The 17,249-nt window shown below is 40.6% G+C and overlaps 2 protein-coding genes across 2 annotated transcripts; both read right to left on the bottom strand.

Annotated features, from left to right (window-relative positions):
* Positions 1–108: 108 nt before the first annotated feature.
* LOC140273484 (metalloproteinase inhibitor 2-like) lies at positions 109–7,346 on the bottom strand. The gene is made up of 5 exons (XM_072369082.1): positions 6,992–7,346; positions 1,894–1,994; positions 1,700–1,808; positions 1,472–1,596; positions 109–1,350 (listed from the first exon to the last, which is right to left on the bottom strand). The coding sequence occupies exons 1-5, from the start codon at positions 7,119–7,121 to the stop codon at positions 1,153–1,155; spliced, it is 663 nt and encodes a 220-aa protein (XP_072225183.1). The 5' UTR covers positions 7,122–7,346; the 3' UTR covers positions 109–1,152.
* Positions 7,347–13,992: 6,646 nt separating this feature from the next.
* LOC140273411 (galectin-3-binding protein A-like) lies at positions 13,993–17,027 on the bottom strand. The gene is made up of 5 exons (XM_072368961.1): positions 16,921–17,027; positions 16,088–16,291; positions 15,802–15,936; positions 15,391–15,682; positions 13,993–15,297 (listed from the first exon to the last, which is right to left on the bottom strand). Exons 1-5 carry the CDS (start codon positions 17,003–17,005, stop codon positions 14,199–14,201), a joined length of 1,815 nt encoding a protein of 604 aa, XP_072225062.1. The 5' UTR covers positions 17,006–17,027; the 3' UTR covers positions 13,993–14,198.
* Positions 17,028–17,249: the final 222 nt, after the last annotated feature.

Raw genomic sequence — 17,249 nt, forward strand, 5'->3', positions numbered from 1 at the left:
ATTTATTCTTAACATCCATCCAATTCAATCCTTTGGAACTAGTGATGACTGATGTTTGCTTAATTTCATGTACTGTTGTGACAATAATCAGTATAATGTACATCAAAACAGAGTTTGGCATTTAATAGTCAAATATACAGAAATGTTTCTAAAGGATATGCATGCAAAAATCATCTAATCTCAGCAGTCCAATGTGAAACCAGCACAAGACATATTTGATTACAGTTTCAAATGCAGTGTTTTTTTTTACACTCTTAAAGTCACATGACAGTTGTTTGACAGTCATTTCAGTGTCTCTGCAGGAAAATTTTATTACAATGTTCTTCATACTGTCCTAAAGGATGAGCCAGTTAGACAACCGACAGGCCAAAAGTTGGTCATTTGCAGTACACAGCATCGGCGTACTTTGCCAAAACTCTTATTTTTGGTCTTCTAAAATAACAGTAGTTCCATATAAAATATCAGTGGTGTAATTTGTCACAGAAATTCTAAAAAAAGAAGCTTTTTTTCCCCCATTAATTAACAAAACTTTAAATAAAATGTTCTCACACACACTCGCTAAAGCATTATAACGAAATTAGCTATGCTGTCAAAGTAAAAAGTGGAGGATCTAATATTCATTTTCAATTCCCCATAGTTTTCCATAAGAGGCTTTGACAGTTCAGAGTGCATCTATTCAAGATTATGTGACTGAAACAGTCATTATTTACTGCTATAATTGGGTGGCAGCTTATGATCAGCAGCATGCCTCTTTTACATTTGTCTCAGAAATTGAATAAAAATAAAAAATAAAGCAACAACTGAAAATTCACTTCACACACACACATATGAGTAGCACAGGAAGCCAAACACCATGACCAGGAATACTGAATTGTGATGATTGTTCATTTATTTCAGCTGAAAGTGGTTTATGTGGAAGTGCTTTAAAGTTAGGCGTAAAAGTGGCAGAAAGTGCTGAGTTCATAAGACTGTTAATTGAAAACATGAGCTGCAATAATAAACATTTCCTCACAATGGACTGCCCACACTACTGCTTTTTGGAAAACACAAAAAACAAATCAAAATAATACATTTTAAATCTTTATTTCTGGTTTGGATGTTCATGTTAGAACATCAACTGCAGCCATCTTCCGACTTCAAACAGTGATGGAGTTACGGGTCTTCGATGTCCAGGAAATCCTTTTTGGGTGGTGCACTGCCTCTGTACCAGGCGCACGAGTCGTCACTCCTTTTGATACAAGCAAAGTGTTTGGCTTGCTCTCCGTAGACCTTCTTCTCGATCACCCAGTCTGTCCAAAGGCACTCGGCTGGGCTGCTGATCATGCAGGGGATGGAGGTGCAGCGGGTGATCTGAGGATTAAAGAACAAACAAAAATGAGGAGCCAAATATAGCACAAAGAATGACCTTTTGTGGCAAACTTGAACATGTTCAATTCTAACTTTTACTTCTATGTAGAAACGACTTTTCTACCTTGCAATCGCAGCCTGTCTCATAACGCTGTGTCAAGCTCTTCGTCTGGGTGTCAGTCAAGGAATCCCACACTTCAATCAAGTCACACAGTGTGACATGCATCGTCCCATCAGTCTCCAGCTTGCCTACGGAACAATGAAAAAGATGTGGGATGATGTCAAAACTGATAAGACGCAGTAAGGAACATGGTTTCAGAATGAATAATTGCCAATGTGGTAAAAATTGTACCTGTGATAAGATACTCTTTCTTGGCATTAGTGTCAAAAGTGACTCCACACACTGCAGAGGAGGGACCAGTGTAGATGGCATCAATATACTGAGTGGGCCCTTTGAACATCTAATGATTCAAGCAAAGAAATACCATTACAATTTACATTGCATTGAAATGCATGTGTAAACATGGAAATGGATTTATCCCATACCTTAATCTGTTTGATGTCATACTTGATCCGTTTGATGGGATTTCCGTAGACGTCATTGCCAGCCTCAACTTCCTGCCCTCCTACAACTTTTGCCCTGATAACTGAAAAACACAAAAACAACCCACATAAACACACAATGTATTTGAAGACATGACTGTTCTGTTCAAACTGCAATGAATCCGTCTGTATCTGATCTAAGCCCTGCCCAGGTTTGGCACGCTAAAGTTGGTCACAGCACATTGCTGTGGCTTGGATCTGAGAAGCTTGCATGTGCCAGGTGCTGGGAAGACAGAAGCACATGAGTGTTTCATCAGCTGCAATCAGAGGGAGGAATGTGCACTGCCTGTTCCCAGGTTCCTGCGCCAACACAGGAGGAAGCCAGTCAGCAATCTTTGAAAAGCTGAACTAGAAATCTCGCCCTTGCCTCCAGGCCTCTCTCTGCCGGCCTCTGTCTGGATAGAGGTGCTGACATGCAAATCAGCTCCGCTCTTTTGCGTGCTACCTCCCCACTTTCCTTTCTTGGACTCTGAAGATATTTCTCCCAAAACGCAGAGAGATTTACATGGAGGAAAAGTAAACTGTTCCAGTGGAAAAATATATTTTCAGTGTCATTAGCTCAAATCCAGGACAGTCCAGAGAAAAAGGGTTTCACAAACAACTTTGCTTGCTCCTCGGAGGAGAATCCAAACAGCAAAGTACAGTGTGGCAGGAGCATAGCTGAATGCATACATTACCAGCACACTGCAAGGTTTCTCTGTAAATTCACAATGCTACAACACTGAAAAGGATTTACACGAGTTTTTAAGTGAAGGAGTCTAGCAACAGAGCTAATGCTGACCAGATGTTCTCTTTCTCTCAAGCTCCACTTCAGTCTTTTGCATTCTCATGGTGGCAGCTACTAACGCTCTTTTACTGCCGCTGCTTCCTTATGAAGCAAGACGAACCTTTAGATTTGCTTTGTGTACAGCAATTAAGCTGCAAGCCATGGGTCTCAATTCAGTGATGATAGAAAAAAAACAAAAACAGGAATGTTTACTTTCAGCAGGCATGCAAACAGAAAAGAGCAGCAATCATACTGCAAAAAGCAAAACTACAAGAAGAAAGTCTTCCAAAAGCAGTACTATCAAAACATTCAAGCCAACAGGGAGAAGAGGTGGAATCATCAACTGTACCAAGGGATAATCTATACCAGTCAAGAATTTCTGGCCTAAAAAGCCCCTTCACTCACTGAGGTGCTGAGAACCTCTCAAAGTTCTCTAGCTGAACAGTGGATTAGTGATAATCCCTTTTTGCTTGAGTGTGCAGAATAACAGATCACTTCTACAGGAATAAAGTAGGGCAGGTGAAAATAACCACAATATGTGAAAAAAAAGAAACACTGCCACATGAGGATTCCACGAGTAAGGATTTACAGCACCGAATTTGCAAGGGTTGGCATTTCAAGTTTCACTTTACAGAAGGTGTACATTAATGGTTATGTACAATCATCTCCAAGCTACTGTGTATACATCCTAGCAATCCATATAAAAATTCCTTCTTAGCAATGTCCAGTCAACTGAAGCCTCTACAGTTGCTGCTTGAAGGATTTGATTTTCTGTGCCGATGCACAGTTTATACCCAACTCTCCCAGGATGTGAGGTTTTTACTGGAAGAGGCTGACAAAGCCTTTTAAAAAGCTGCGAGTTTCACAAAACTGGGAACTGAAGGAACAATCTGGTTTTCCAGTTACTCAAACAATAAACAACATTTTGCACAAAGTGAGTGGTCAAGGGAGTGCTTTGACAAAACAAAGAGGGGAAAAAAAAGCAAAACGCGTGTCATGTAATTGCAGAGTCTGTACATCCACTTTCCTCTCAGAAGCCACAAACTGGTCAGAGTTTGAATAAGGAAGAACTAAAATACAAAGTCAGCTGACTGGCTCCTCTGTGTGTGCTGTCGAAGGATGTTTAGACAAACATAATATTTCCGTTTTCCCGTAAAATTCTAATTTGATCATATTCAAGACCTTTGTGATAAGTTTACACTGAAGATCCCATATTATGCTAATTTACAGGTACCTTGGCGCACATCCTAAAAGACATGCAAGCTCTAGGGTTTAACAAAAAAGTATTTCCTCATATGGTACAGTACTGCAACACCTCTTGTCACTTTGTCAACATGCCTTATTTTAGCTCCTGTCATTTTAAGGGCGGTTATACCCCAAACACCGAACCCCTGCCAAGAACAAGCAGCTACAGCAGCATTTAAATTCAAAACATTACGTCAAATTATTATTTTTCTAATCTTTTTTTTTTTATAAACAAACATACACGTTTTCATTAAGCATTTAGGCTTAATGCATTGGAAAATAACAGTTAATGTCACAGTAATGTACCACAGAGTTCATTCACTACGTTGAACAGCCAATCAGAGTGATTTCTCACAATGACCAACTACCAGCGTTTAAACACGATGTCTCCCTGAAAAAGGCTCAGTGGGCCGATGGTGCGTCACACCAACAATACATTAGAGAAAGGTGTTCCAAATGGTCAACTTTCCACTGGGTGTAGAACAGCTCTGAGGCTCCCCTCCATGTCCGTTATGATTGGTCCACTGGTTGAGTCAAAATTAAGGCGTGCGAGGCAGCTTCTCATGTTCAATTTTAAGTCTGGCAAACATGCCAGTGTGCAGACATTAAGCAAATGTGTTTCGTGCCAGGATGTTTTGGTAAAGTTAGAAGAATCGACAAGATATTTTAAGCTGCTCAAGAGTGGCACCTTTAGTGTAAAGTCTGGGATTTATAACTTTGCAGATAAAGTTACATTTTAGGGGGGAGCAAAAATGAAAGCACAATACAAACTAGTCAATGGTCTGTTATTTCTAAACTACACACAATGATATGAACAAATGTTCACATGTCATTTTAATGGGGAGATGCTCTATATAAAATTTGCTTCAGGAGGCACACAGCATCTGCTGGATGGATCGATCCATGCATTATTGCTGGTGATGCTGGAGTTTAAAGCAGCTGTTGAGACTGTGCACATTTCAGTCTGGCTAAGGAAAGGAAAAAAAATAAATCTGGTTTCAGTGTCAGTTCTGTTTAAACAACTTGCAGAGTTGCATTTCTTCCAAGTCAAGTTTAGGCCAGCTTTCCCTTTCCTTTCAAGGTTTTAAATGATTCACTTTCCTTCATGAACAAAAGGCAGCACAGATGCACTTTTAATCGCCAAAAATACTGAAATGAAAAAGGAAAGGCATAATGAGGACAGCATATGACTGCCCAAACATTCCTCTGCCTCAGCAGAACACTCAGGGGATGGATTTCAATGTAAGAGGAATGACTTTTCTTCATGCTTCATCCATTTTGACAAGATAAATGTTGCTCAAGGTTCAGAACTAAACTGGACCTGGGATGTTGTTTACTGCAGCAGTGGGAGAAATGAGCCATGGTCAGATAGAAGAAAAAAAAAAAAAAAAAAAAAAAAACAAGTGAGAGCTACTGGGCGTTAAACAAGGAGCAGCGGAAGAAGGTCAGTTTAAACTGCCGCCTGCCTCAGTAATCTTGTTTGATCAATTTCTACCCTTTGCCACACACAAAGGGTTAAGGGTTGCATGAAGCACAATCATGACCTTCAAGTGACGCACTGATGCAAAGCTCTTACACAGTGGAAACTCTGCAGTTCTGTTATTTTCCATTTTAAAAGATCCTCTTGGGACAAACTAGCTATGCAAGATATTTGAGCAACTCCTCTTACGTAATCTTCTGTCGACACTTTGACCTGTGCTACATCTGTGCAACTTAATACCAGGGATTCTGCAAGGCCATCAAATACAGTACAATTTCCAATGATTTATCATGTCATCATGAAATCCCCTGCACTGCAGATACGCCTCGGTTTTGCCATATTCAGCTCGCAATACCATTTCACTTGAGGTTGTTTTTTTTTTACTCATTACTAAACATTGCAACCAATAATTAACGCATTGTAAGCTTTTCCCCAGCACAAAAAAAAAAAAAACTCCTAAAAGATCCTTTTTTCTGGCAATTCACTTCATGTGTTTATCAAACAAAGGGCAAAGCAACACGTCTAAGGAACTCAAAATCTGAGGAACTTACAAAATGACAAGCGTATTGACAAGTAAAATCATCTTCGAAGCAAAAGGTTTTCATTGTGGCTTCGCTGCATCTGTGATTCAATAGAGTTTAGTTTTTTTCTTTACTCTGCATGATTTTATACTGCTGTATGTCAAAATTACTAGAGCCAAATTAAGTGACCTATTATCCAATTACATTTCTCATGTTTGTTGGATTAGCTGCAAGCTGTATGATCTGTGTGGGAAATAAAGACATAATGAGCTTTTTCTCATCAGAGTAAATTATCCAGCAGAGGAATAAAGTCCCTGTATTCTATCAAGTCAAGGAATTCCATGGCAGAGGAAAGTCTTTGAATAAGTCACCTTCTGTATAAATACCACACACTCAGGCTTCTCACAAGCTAGGGGAAAGAAAAAGAAGAAAAAAAAAATAGCTGCACAAGCTGGTCACTGTTGAGACTCTTGTTAGCTTAAAGCTTATCTGGAAGGCAGCAACAAGCAGAGTTTTGTTTAAAGAAAAAAAAAAAAAAGGGAATATTCATGCAGTCTTTGAGAAAGGTCGGTCTGATTGGCCATTCAAGAACCGTTCAATAAGCGCACCTAAACCTCTCGATCACTTCTTTTGCATATAGGAGCACACTGAGAAATACTGTAATGTCGTTTTCTGAGTAATAAACTTACATTTTCATATTAAACGGGGCATATATTATAAAAATAAATAACTATTGAGTCAATCTCCTGACCAACAATGTCACAAACTTCACACTAATGGACGGAGAATTATTGTAAAAACTCATCAGGGCGTTTCCACACAGAGAAGGGGTGTAATAAAGGTATATCCAGTTCAAGAGATTCAACAGATGATCAGAGGGAGAAGGGGAGGGAAGTGGAGAAAAGAGGAAAATTCCATCACCGTCCCCTAAATGTGAAAACAACAGTTTTCTACTAATTCTATGCAGTTTCTTTGTCAAAAGAGGGCGACCTCAGATTTACTGATTCTTTGTCAGAAAAAGCAACTTACCGACGTCTGAGTTGCAAAACGCCTGCTGAGGATGTGCAGGGGAGCAGCTGCAGGCTTCTGCCATTTCTTCCACTCGCCAAAGAAACAGGATGGCCAGAGTGACAAAACAGCTGTTCATGGTCCAGGTCATGTTTGAAAAGTTCTAACTGAAAGCAGCGCTGAAGAGAGAAAATGAGAAAGTTGTGCAGCCGAGCAGTCTCGCAGGTTTGAAGGCAATTAAGCAAGAGTATCCCGAGCTTCAAATTAAGAAAAGACGGTTCAGCTGTCAAAGACACACAAGACAAGAGCAGCAGACCATTCCCGTCGCAGACGACACTCCCTCGACACTCAACTTTGTTTTCCACTCCGGTGAGGAGCAGGCGCCTTTTATTGCCGCAGATGGCATCAAGCTCCGCCCCCTGCTGAGCTCTCAGGCTGCAGCTCATCAGCGCGGCGAGGTCAGGGGCTCCCGACTTTTCACGTGCCTGCGACCTCCGTCATCAGCTGTGAGACACACGTCTGCCTCACTGATAGTTCCTCAATATTTTTCTCTGAACATAGAGATGACCCTCCGATGCATGCACTCCGGCAATACGTTTCCCCTTCTTAAGTGAGAACTGAACCTTTTTTGAACCCAAGATTAACTCAACCTAAAATTTTCCTAAATCTTAGTCATCTTGGCCCCCAATACCCCCAAATTACCTGCTTTACTCACAATAATACCCTGTCATCACGATGCATGATTTCGTCTCAGAGCAGCGTTATGTGATGTTATCATCTTAATAAAAGATCATACCTCAGGTAAGTTAGAGAGGGCTGCACCCTTGCATTACTCCTGTTATAGAAATTGAGGAGATTTGATATTGGCTATATTCATTCATTGCAAGCTTGAGGAAGTAACTGTAATTTGTTATTATATAATATCTCTATACACCATCAACTATGTAGGTACCATACAAACACCAGCTTTTGAAGAGACAATATGAGACAAGAAAATCTAGATTCAGTTTCAGAGCAAATTAAATTCTCTAAAAAAAAAAAAATCATTGTATTTTTGTGAATATGAGCCGATAATTTGAAAGAAGAGACAAAGGGTTGTGGTTATTTCATAGATATCTATAATAACAGCCAGACAGAGAGAAAAAACCTCTGTGGAAGAGTTTTGATTTCAGCGAAATCATAACCTGAAATTTGATATAGTGACAGAATTGACTGTTGAGATGTCACATCCAGGTCAACTGCTGTCTCACTAGCCTCTGTGATAACAGTAATGGACCCATTTCACAGGTTTTCAGGGGATCCCCTCATCATGTTCTACTTTCCAAAATCTAATATAGCCCTCCATCCACTTACACGCGATAGACATGTCAACATGTTAAGTGATTATCAATGTTTGCTGACTATTAGCTCTGATTTTAGTCTCTGTATTGAAACATCAAGCTGATGACCTTATCAGACTGCCATTTCGTTATAGAAGTTTTAATTGTACCTGCTTAAAAGTTGTGGGCTGATGTTAAATGAAAATTTGTGACATGGGTAATGTGGAGCAATCTTCATCCCACCCTGTATCTGTGGTTTTATTCAGTGAGAGTTTATTCATGATCAGTCACTTTCGGTAACTACTTAAACTCTGAGGAAGTATGAAGGAGGAGTGACATCATGCCCTTACATTTAATAGATTCAATCTGGCAGCTATTCCGGCAGCATAAACTACCCAAACCCCTCCATTACGCTGTGAAAGAAACATTATGCTATAGTCAAATTCTTGAGCTCTTTGTCATCCCTCACTCATGCACAAAAATAGATGTTTTTTTTTATTGGAAATTAAACCACTCCAACACCAACTAAGGAAGCTTAGGCTCTCAAGAGTTTTGGGGGTTTTGGGCCCCTGTGTTGACTTTGGCTTAGAAGGGAAAGATCACAGGGAGGGCATGGTCTGTGTGATGATTAGTGCTGATGACTGATAATGAAAAGTATTGATGTAAAAAAAAAGGGGGAAAGAGGACTGTAGCTGCCACATTCCCTGACATCATATTTGGCCACTGACTGTCAGTCGTCTGGCCACTCTGACAAATATTTCCACTGTTTTCCATAGTTTAGCAGTTTTGCCTGCTTTCTTTTCCACAGGTCTCTGACTAGATCTCTCATTAAAAACAGGCAAAGAGAGAGCGAGGGAAGAAGGGAAAATTATTCAACAGATTTATCATATCTGTAATGAACATCCCTTTTGTGTTTTTCCTGACAGGAAATGATTTACACCTTATCTTGTGGTTGAGCTGGAAAGGAAAAGTGATGTCGGTTAGATAAGGAAAATTTCCAAACAGTGTGTAATTTTGAAAGACGGAATGACTCGTAAGCAGACTGGAGGTTACCAGAAACAAAAGACGTAATGTGGACAACAACACAGATGTTGAGAAACCAAGATCAACACTCACGAAAGGAAGTGACACATCCAAGATGAAATGGGTGGGGATTTGTTTCCTGTAGTTTACCAGAGGTAGCAGAGGAACAGCAGATACCTTCTTCTGGACAAAGTCTTCCACCCCTTGTCCAAACAGTTGGTTTCCTTTGCTGTCTGATGTGGTGGGCTCTGTTCAAACTGCAACCATATCCATTGCTCCTAGGCATATTTCAAATGACCTTGCAACATGACCATTCTGAGCTGTTTCCCACATTGCAATTCTCCCTTTAAAACAATGTTTCCCTCACCAATTAAAATCTGGATTATTGTATCAACATTTGGTTTGAATTTGTTGAAGGAGGGTGGATTTGTCAGAGAAGTGCAATGTAAGCAGGCCCCCTGTGTACCCACTACAAATGCCAAAAGGTGTTTAAAAATGGCCTGAACCTCCATATTCTAAATTACAGACTTGCAAGGCCAAGAATACTCTCTAAAGGAAGGGCCCAGTAAGGCAGAAAAAGAGGGTCTCATTGTGGGAACTGGTGGGTGCTGTGGCAGCGACCCACATCCTCTGCTCTCCGGCTCCCACACCTGTTCTTGGTTGCCTGCACACATTGCACATGACCTGACCATCACGCAACTTTCTGACTATCCATCCTCTGTGGTGCTCAGGAGCCACAGTCCAGGGGTATTTCCCAAAATTTTTCCATTCATCAGTGAAGCTATTCACATATCACGGTGACAATGTAAGGCAGTGAATCAACATTAACAAACAGCTCCGGGGACAACAAGGAGGAGGAAAACATATGCTTGACAGGCCGCAAAACAATTAAATTAGAAACCACACCAGAGACTGTAGGGTCAGATGGTCTGAAATGTCCACAGGGTGGTGTCAAAATGTACCAGTTAGTCACAGTGAGTCTGCTAAGTGTCCACAAAGTTTCCTGACTGTCATGAGTATTTCATTATGGAACCATTGTTGCTTTCAGTAACTTACACCTACTTTCACAGGAACCATCACTTTTACTTCTCAGACCCCAATTTCCTTCACAGACGGCAATGCTACCAGCCCTAGTGACTTACGGTAATGTCATGGACACAGTTTAAAAGGGCAGTCTAAACAGAAGCTGAGTGTTGCACAAAAGTTTAATGTCTTCAGACCATTCGACCTTTTTGCATTACACAATTTTGTATTGCTCAGTTTTGTTTGTTTCTGAATCATTCTGGAGTGGATTTTCTCTCTGACCGGTGCGGTCAACCGCTCTTTTTACAGCAACGTATATATAAATACAGTATTGATTGGTCTCCCTCTTGCAAACGATTGTTTTGCTCTCGTGCATGTTCTGTTATAACAGCACACGAGTTTGGTTTTCTGACATGACAGCAAATTGAGAAATTTCGGAGTAGGCTACATGTGATGTAGAGTTGGTCATATAAAATTTCAAAATTCTGGGGTAAACCAAACAAATAAAGTGTCATAACTTGTGGGATGAAATATTTTGTAGCTGAAATGACGCAACAATGAAAATACAACCATCATTTAGACAACACAAGTATACGCTATGAAGAAATATCTAAACCTTTCCTCCTGGCAAATGGATGACCTCACTGAGCATACAGCCTGGCTGTATGACTCACACTAAATGTACACATCAAAACATACTCTCCCCTTTTGTTGACTGAGCTACTGCTGTGTGTTTGTCCAATAATAAAGAACAATTACAGTCACTTTTCAATTTACACACTGATCAAGTAATCTTTGCACCTGATCAGCTGCTTGGGCACTGCCACCGGCAGACGCTGTGAGTCACTGTTTGCCACACTTTAAGCCGCCTGCCCAGGCACGCAGGCCTGCACAGTATCAAAGTGTGACTCTCAGCTGTGGGAAGCAGAAATGTAGGAAGACAGTCTGGTGTGCGGTGAAAACGCAAACGCTTGGGAGGATTCCATGATTCACGAAGAGGGCACTGTTATCATCCTTAGTCAACACAAATCTGTTCAAACTCAATATTTTATCTGATGATGTCAGATGAAGCGTACACGCTTTCGATTCAGGGAAAAGTGGAATCAACACTTCTGAATGTATAGATACATATTTCTCTCCTTATAATTTTTATATACACATTGCAACTGCCCACTGCAATATAAAACTGTAGCAAGTAGGCCAACAGCTTAGCTCCGCTGTGGACGAAGTGTTCATGTCATACACCTCAGTGAACGTGCTTTTAAAACACTCCTTGAGTAAAAACATGTAAAGTGTCACAAAAGCAGAAAATCCTTTGCGAAACAGCCAACTGTTGTTTTCTGTTGTTCTTCTCTTTTTCTTTCTTATTGTACACAAATATAAAGTGTGCTAATAAGGGACCTTTTACAATTAGCTGGAAACAGTGTGCTAGGTTGCCTGCTTAGACATGCAAATGTCCAGCCGCGGCAATAGATGATCTGACGGGTATCTGTGTTAGACGCATTGCCACCCAGGTCGAATGAGTAGTCGTCTTCAACTGAACATTATCATGAGGGGATATTGTCTACACATCAAAACAAGACAAGTTCTGACACTTAACTGGGAAATGTATTTTGTTTCTGGAATCATATATTTCCCCAGACAGACGTTTAATTTCCTTGCTCATATAAATGAAATTTGTCCTGGAAAACTTCCCCTTCCCTGAGCTGTACTGGAACAGTAGCAAAGTTTACGTCTGAGTCAGCGCAGTCTGTATTTTGGCTCCACCTGGAGGGAGGACACTGTATATTAACCCATGAACTGGCCCTCCTCCAGACAGAACGATCAATTTGCGTTAGGTCTATTGGGTCGTGGCTCTCTTTGTGCTTGGATTTGATGTCCCGCTTATCTGTCCAATCCCAAGATTTAAATCATGATTTTCTTTGAAAAACAAGAGCCAACTCACAAAAAATTATCTTGAATCATCTTATTTCTTTGCCAGACTTGAGGGAGCATACAGATATTCAGTAAGACAAAGTTATATGAAATATTTGTCACAAATTCAGTCAAAAAGATTATAGTTGAAGTGTTTGCAATCTACTGAAAAAAAGGAAACAAAGTGATTATGGAGCTGTGTTATTATGTCATTTATCTGTCATTTTATTGGCCCTGATCTTGGATCAGACACTCACTACCTACACTTCTGCACAATAGGTGGAAAATTGCTGTTAAGACCTATTTTGTGTAGTGAGCAAATACCAGATGCCAAGTCCTCTGATGTACGCCTCATAAATGAAAGCTGACATCTAGGAGAATATTTTCTTCAACAGTATAAACTTTGTGTGGCTGAAATGTACAGTAAATTCACACGAACAGAACAAATGTATTATTTATGATTTAAATATCTCTCTGAATTCATTAACAACAGGACAGCATGACTTTCTTAGATACTCTTCATAAGTCTAAGAAACATCTTTCGACCAGATGGAAGGCAGCTCACTCAGGTGAGGCTGTGGCTGGTATTACTGTACGAGAATCCCCAGATCAGCCCATAGCCTCATACACGTGATGTCAGGCATCTTTGGGTTACGCCTATGAATGGCAAAAAGACAACCGACTCAATGACTGTGCTTTGTTGGCGGAGGGCAAGATGTAGAGAGTGGGACTGGCTGACTGACTGTCAGACTGTGAGATTTGATAGTTGGACCAGGTAGAGGAAGAAGGCTAGATAGCAGCCTCTTCTTCAGAAGGAAACAGACTAACTTTAGACAAACTGGGAAATCGAATAGCGAGTGGAGATGTCAGCTGAGCATGCAACTGGTCTGGGAATGGATCATAGGTAGAGAGATGGGCAGAAATGGATTGTTATTAAGAAATATGATGAAAAGAGGACAAGTATGAGTTGAAAATAAGTGGCCAGAGGAAGGAAAAGAGAAAAAAAGTCTGTGTTAAAAACAACTGGGACATAAGCTAGATGAGATCCTGAATACTAAGGTTCTTAATAATGTCAGTTTACAGCTGTGCAAATAAAGAACAACTTGAGAAGCCACTCAAACTGAAAGTTAAAAAAGCAAAAACAATGTGGAAAGGACAATAATGTTGGGAGCTCAAAATGGTGGTGGGAGTAAAGGGGTGATTGCAGGAGTGCAGACAAACGTGACATAGAAGTTATTGAATATCAAGGAGAGAGCTAGCCAAGCAAGTTATTATTATTTTTTTTAATGTATCCAATCAAAATGTTTTCCACTGTCAAAGATTTAGACACACTTGACATTATTAGTATTGAAAGGGTGGAGCAGGGCTGCAACTGAAATGTAACTGATGGGCCCATAATGTAGCATATTAAAGGATGTGTGATTATCAGAGAGAGAGTGAAAAAAATAGAGTAGATTTAGAGGAAGATGTATGGAAAGTCAGTCAAGTCAGTGGTGTAAAGTGTGCATAGGTGGAAGATAGTAGTGTAAGTTTTGCAATGTGCAAACAGATCGCACAAATTGAACCTAGCCTCGCATCTAATCAGTTTCAGGTATTTGTGCTAAAAATATCTTAAAGAGCACACTTTATATCAACACCATATTGGACCCTTCTTGTGTCAGAAAGCGAAGCACATTCAAATGCGTCTTTTCTTTAAGAAGAGAAAACAAGGACCAACACAAATAGAGCTACAAATCTCTTTATTTTGCTTTAGTTTGCCGTTTATGCAGAGAAGGACACACATATTCATTAGGAAAAAAAATCAGATGACAAATTCACAACTTATCAAAAGAATCATGGAAGAATCGCTAAGATGGATAATAGTTGATGTTTTTGATTGCAGTTTAATGAGAAAAAGTGATTACGCTTATTTGCAATTAATATTTTTTTGGAATGGTCCTGATGTTGGTTCAGATGTACTCTGGTCTCACTACAAACATGTAGGTATACTTATCAGTAGGACAGGGATAGCTAAGGGCCTGAGTATCATTTGTAGGGATGTAAGCCAGGTTGCCTTTGAAGCTCTGAATGTGAGACACGTACTTGTCTTGACACATCAGCAGCAGGCGGTTACGAAAGAGGATGTTGCTCGGCGGGCTGAAGGAGTATCCGTGATCCAGCCGTGCTGCAGGAACTGACTCACACCGCAGACCTTTCCTTGAACACTCTGTCTGCGTCCTGAGAACATCTGCCTCCCAGGTGGAGGTGTTTCCCCGTAAAAACAGGCTGTTGTGGAGGGGTGTTACAAATGACCTGGATCCAGTGTATGATGAAGGAATGGGTTGATAATAGCCATTATAACCGCCAAATGAGCCCTGGTAGTTGTATGACAGCTGTTGTCTTCCAAATGGTGATGATGAAGTTATGGTTGAAGGGTTAACAACAGTGCTCCAAGGCACAGCCGTGTAGATCCTGGGCTTGTAGTCATCATTTTCTGTGTTGAACTTTGGGCTGGTCAAAAGATTGCTGAAGAGTAGAACATTAAACTGAAATGCTTTGAAGACACCGTCACGATACAGATTCTCATGAGCTTTGTAAAGAGAGGAGCTGGATTCTATGTCATACAGTTTCTCAGCTGAGATCATGGGGAAGCGGATGAGACGCAACAGTTTCGCTTGAGTTTCCAGACTGATGGAGTCGCCCTTGTTTGTGATCCAGCTCTCGACAGTCTGAAGCACAAAATGCTCATCTGGCACCACCAAATCTGAGCGGATAAGAAGGGCTTGAAGGAGCCCCAGTGGAAGGCTGCTCCAAGCTAGAGAGTTGGTCAGGTTTGGGTAGTTCCAGGCCAGGAACTGGATGCAGTTTTCCTCAAGGATTAAATCATCGGTCTGCACTGCATATTGGTAAAGGGTAACCTGGGAGGAGAAGGACGTGTCTTCTGGGATGATTTTGGAGAACAGCCGGCCGATGTCCTCCATCAACTGCTTTAATCCAAAGTTAGAGGCCATTTGATGGAAACATAGCGCAGAGTCAAAGGTCACATGAATCTTATGGGTGTAAAAGTACCTAACGAAAAGCAGAATATTAAACATCTGTTAGCTGTTTTCAAAAATGGATACTTTATACGTGGCAAGAAATGCTTCGTTACATTCAGCATACCTGATGAAGGGGGTGAAATGTGATTGGCAGGACATGCTGATGTTGAGTGTGATGTTAGTCATCCCTGAGGAAATTTTAAAGGTGGGGAATAGCGAGAGGACCATTTTGTGTGCACAGATTGTTGTCACAACCATCTCTGGGCTGCCATCCTCCTGATTGTTTCCCATTGAACTCTGTAGAGTGATCAGGAAGTCACAGCCAGTTCCGCTGTCGAAGATTTGGCCAAGTTCCTCTGACAGACTGATGCTGTGATCCACTGAGTATGTAATATCGCTGATGGTCCAATTATTGTCTGGAATCATAAATATAAAGATATTCGACAGAAAAATAGGAATGTGCAGCGATCACACACTTTGGATTTGATTTAGTGGTCGGCATAAAGGGACTTTTTCCTTTAAAGAGTTGACTTACTTCCTGTTTCACAAATAACTCCAACATCCTCCTTGTGGCTGCAGTCTGTTATTCCCCAGCCTTGAAATTCACAAGACATAAGCTGGTTCTCCGTGCCTTTGCAAGTGATGTCGTCCAGCCAAATGGGTCCAGGTGCTACGATTAAAACGAAGACAACAACAAAAAGTGACACATCTTTTAAATCTTCTGGCATTACCACATAGAACAGTGGAGAGGTGTACTGAAGCCAAACTCTCCACTGACTTTCACTGCCATCTGGTGGAGAATGAATAGAAGTAAGGGGCACCTTGTCCGTAATCCTTCCCAGTGACAACAGATTTTGCACCGGGGAAGTTGAGCTGACGACACACCACGTGGGCCTCATCCAGGTCCCATTCGTCGTCACACACTGTTCCCCATTTCCCATCATGGTAGACCTCAACACGGCCCTCTGAAACCCTGTTTGACCCAGACAGCCTCACATCACCTTCCCGTTGCTGTGCGTTTCGTTCTGTAAGCAACGACATGCCACGACAACAGAGATGTTCAACAAAGTACTTAATGCAACGTTACAAAACAACCAAAGTTTATTTTTTACAGTCAGACTAAAGGAAATACATAGCGATGCATGAGTAGCAAAGCCACGGCATTGTGCAAAAGTCTTAAGCCATTGCTAATTTAATTTTAATATATATAAAAATATAAATACAGAATATAAGGCAACAACAGAATTTGCACAATTCTTAAAAGTCAGTATTTGGTACGATCACCTTTATTCTTCAACACAGCCTGAACCCTCTCAGACAATCATTCTTGTTATTTCTTTAAGTAATCTTCAGGAATAGTTCTCAAAGTTTCTTTAACGACATCCCGAAGCTCTTCTTAGGGAATTCTCTTCGTCGTCTTTAGAAATCATCTTGTTGTCACAAAAAATATAAAAAAAACTATCCTATGGCTCTACAACTGAGATATCTTTTTTTTTCTGCTTGTAGATGCAATTAAGGAAATATTAAGAAAAGAGGGGTGGCTCAAGGCTTTTGCATGGTACTGTACATGTAGTACTGCAGTATTAGCATTATTTCATTTACATGAAACATTCTTGAATGTTTTTCCTGCAAATTAGTATTCTGGATGACTCACTCAACATGTCGAGCCTGTACGCGCTCCCAGACACGACAAGAAGTGGAAAAAGCCACAGAGTGTGTAGATTTGGATGTGCAAGCATTTTCAACTGCCAGCGTAGTGATCTGATAGAAAAAAATAGATCATTAAAAAAATCGGATAAGAAACAATCTGCGTCCGCTAGCATTTCGTGTGCAAATAGCACATTTAGTTTTGCAAAGGCCAAACTTTTACAAACTTTTACACTAAGGCGAAGTGCAATACAATGAAATTCCTGTTAAAATGCACACATCATATCCTCATATCTTAACCTTCAATACTAATAATAAAGCCACCAACCAGCAGTG

Source organism: Leuresthes tenuis, unplaced genomic scaffold (assembly GCF_036924035.1).
Source record: "Leuresthes tenuis unplaced genomic scaffold, fLeuTen1.0.hap1 SCAF_17, whole genome shotgun sequence".
Taxonomy (NCBI): Eukaryota; Metazoa; Chordata; class Actinopteri; order Atheriniformes; family Atherinopsidae; genus Leuresthes; species Leuresthes tenuis.

Coding starts and splice junctions, on each gene's coding strand:
- LOC140273484 (XM_072369082.1), bottom strand. CDS start 7,121: ATGACCTGGACCATGAACAGCTGTTTTGTCACTCTGGCCATCCTGTTT. Junction 1,995..6,991: donor GTTTTGCAACTCAGACGTCG/GTAAGTTGCTTT, acceptor TGTGTTTTTCAG/TTATCAGGGCAAAAGTTGTA. Junction 1,351..1,471: donor AGACAGGCTGCGATTGCAAG/GTAGAAAAGTCG, acceptor TTTAATCCTCAG/ATCACCCGCTGCACCTCCAT.
- LOC140273411 (XM_072368961.1), bottom strand. CDS start 17,005: ATGCTTGCACATCCAAATCTACACACTCTGTGGCTTTTTCCACTTCTT. Junction 16,292..16,920: donor GTACAGGCTCGACATGTTGA/GTGAGTCATCCA, acceptor CGTTGCTTACAG/AACGAAACGCACAGCAACGG. Junction 15,683..15,801: donor AGTTATTTGTGAAACAGGAA/GTAAGTCAACTC, acceptor TTATGATTCCAG/ACAATAATTGGACCATCAGC.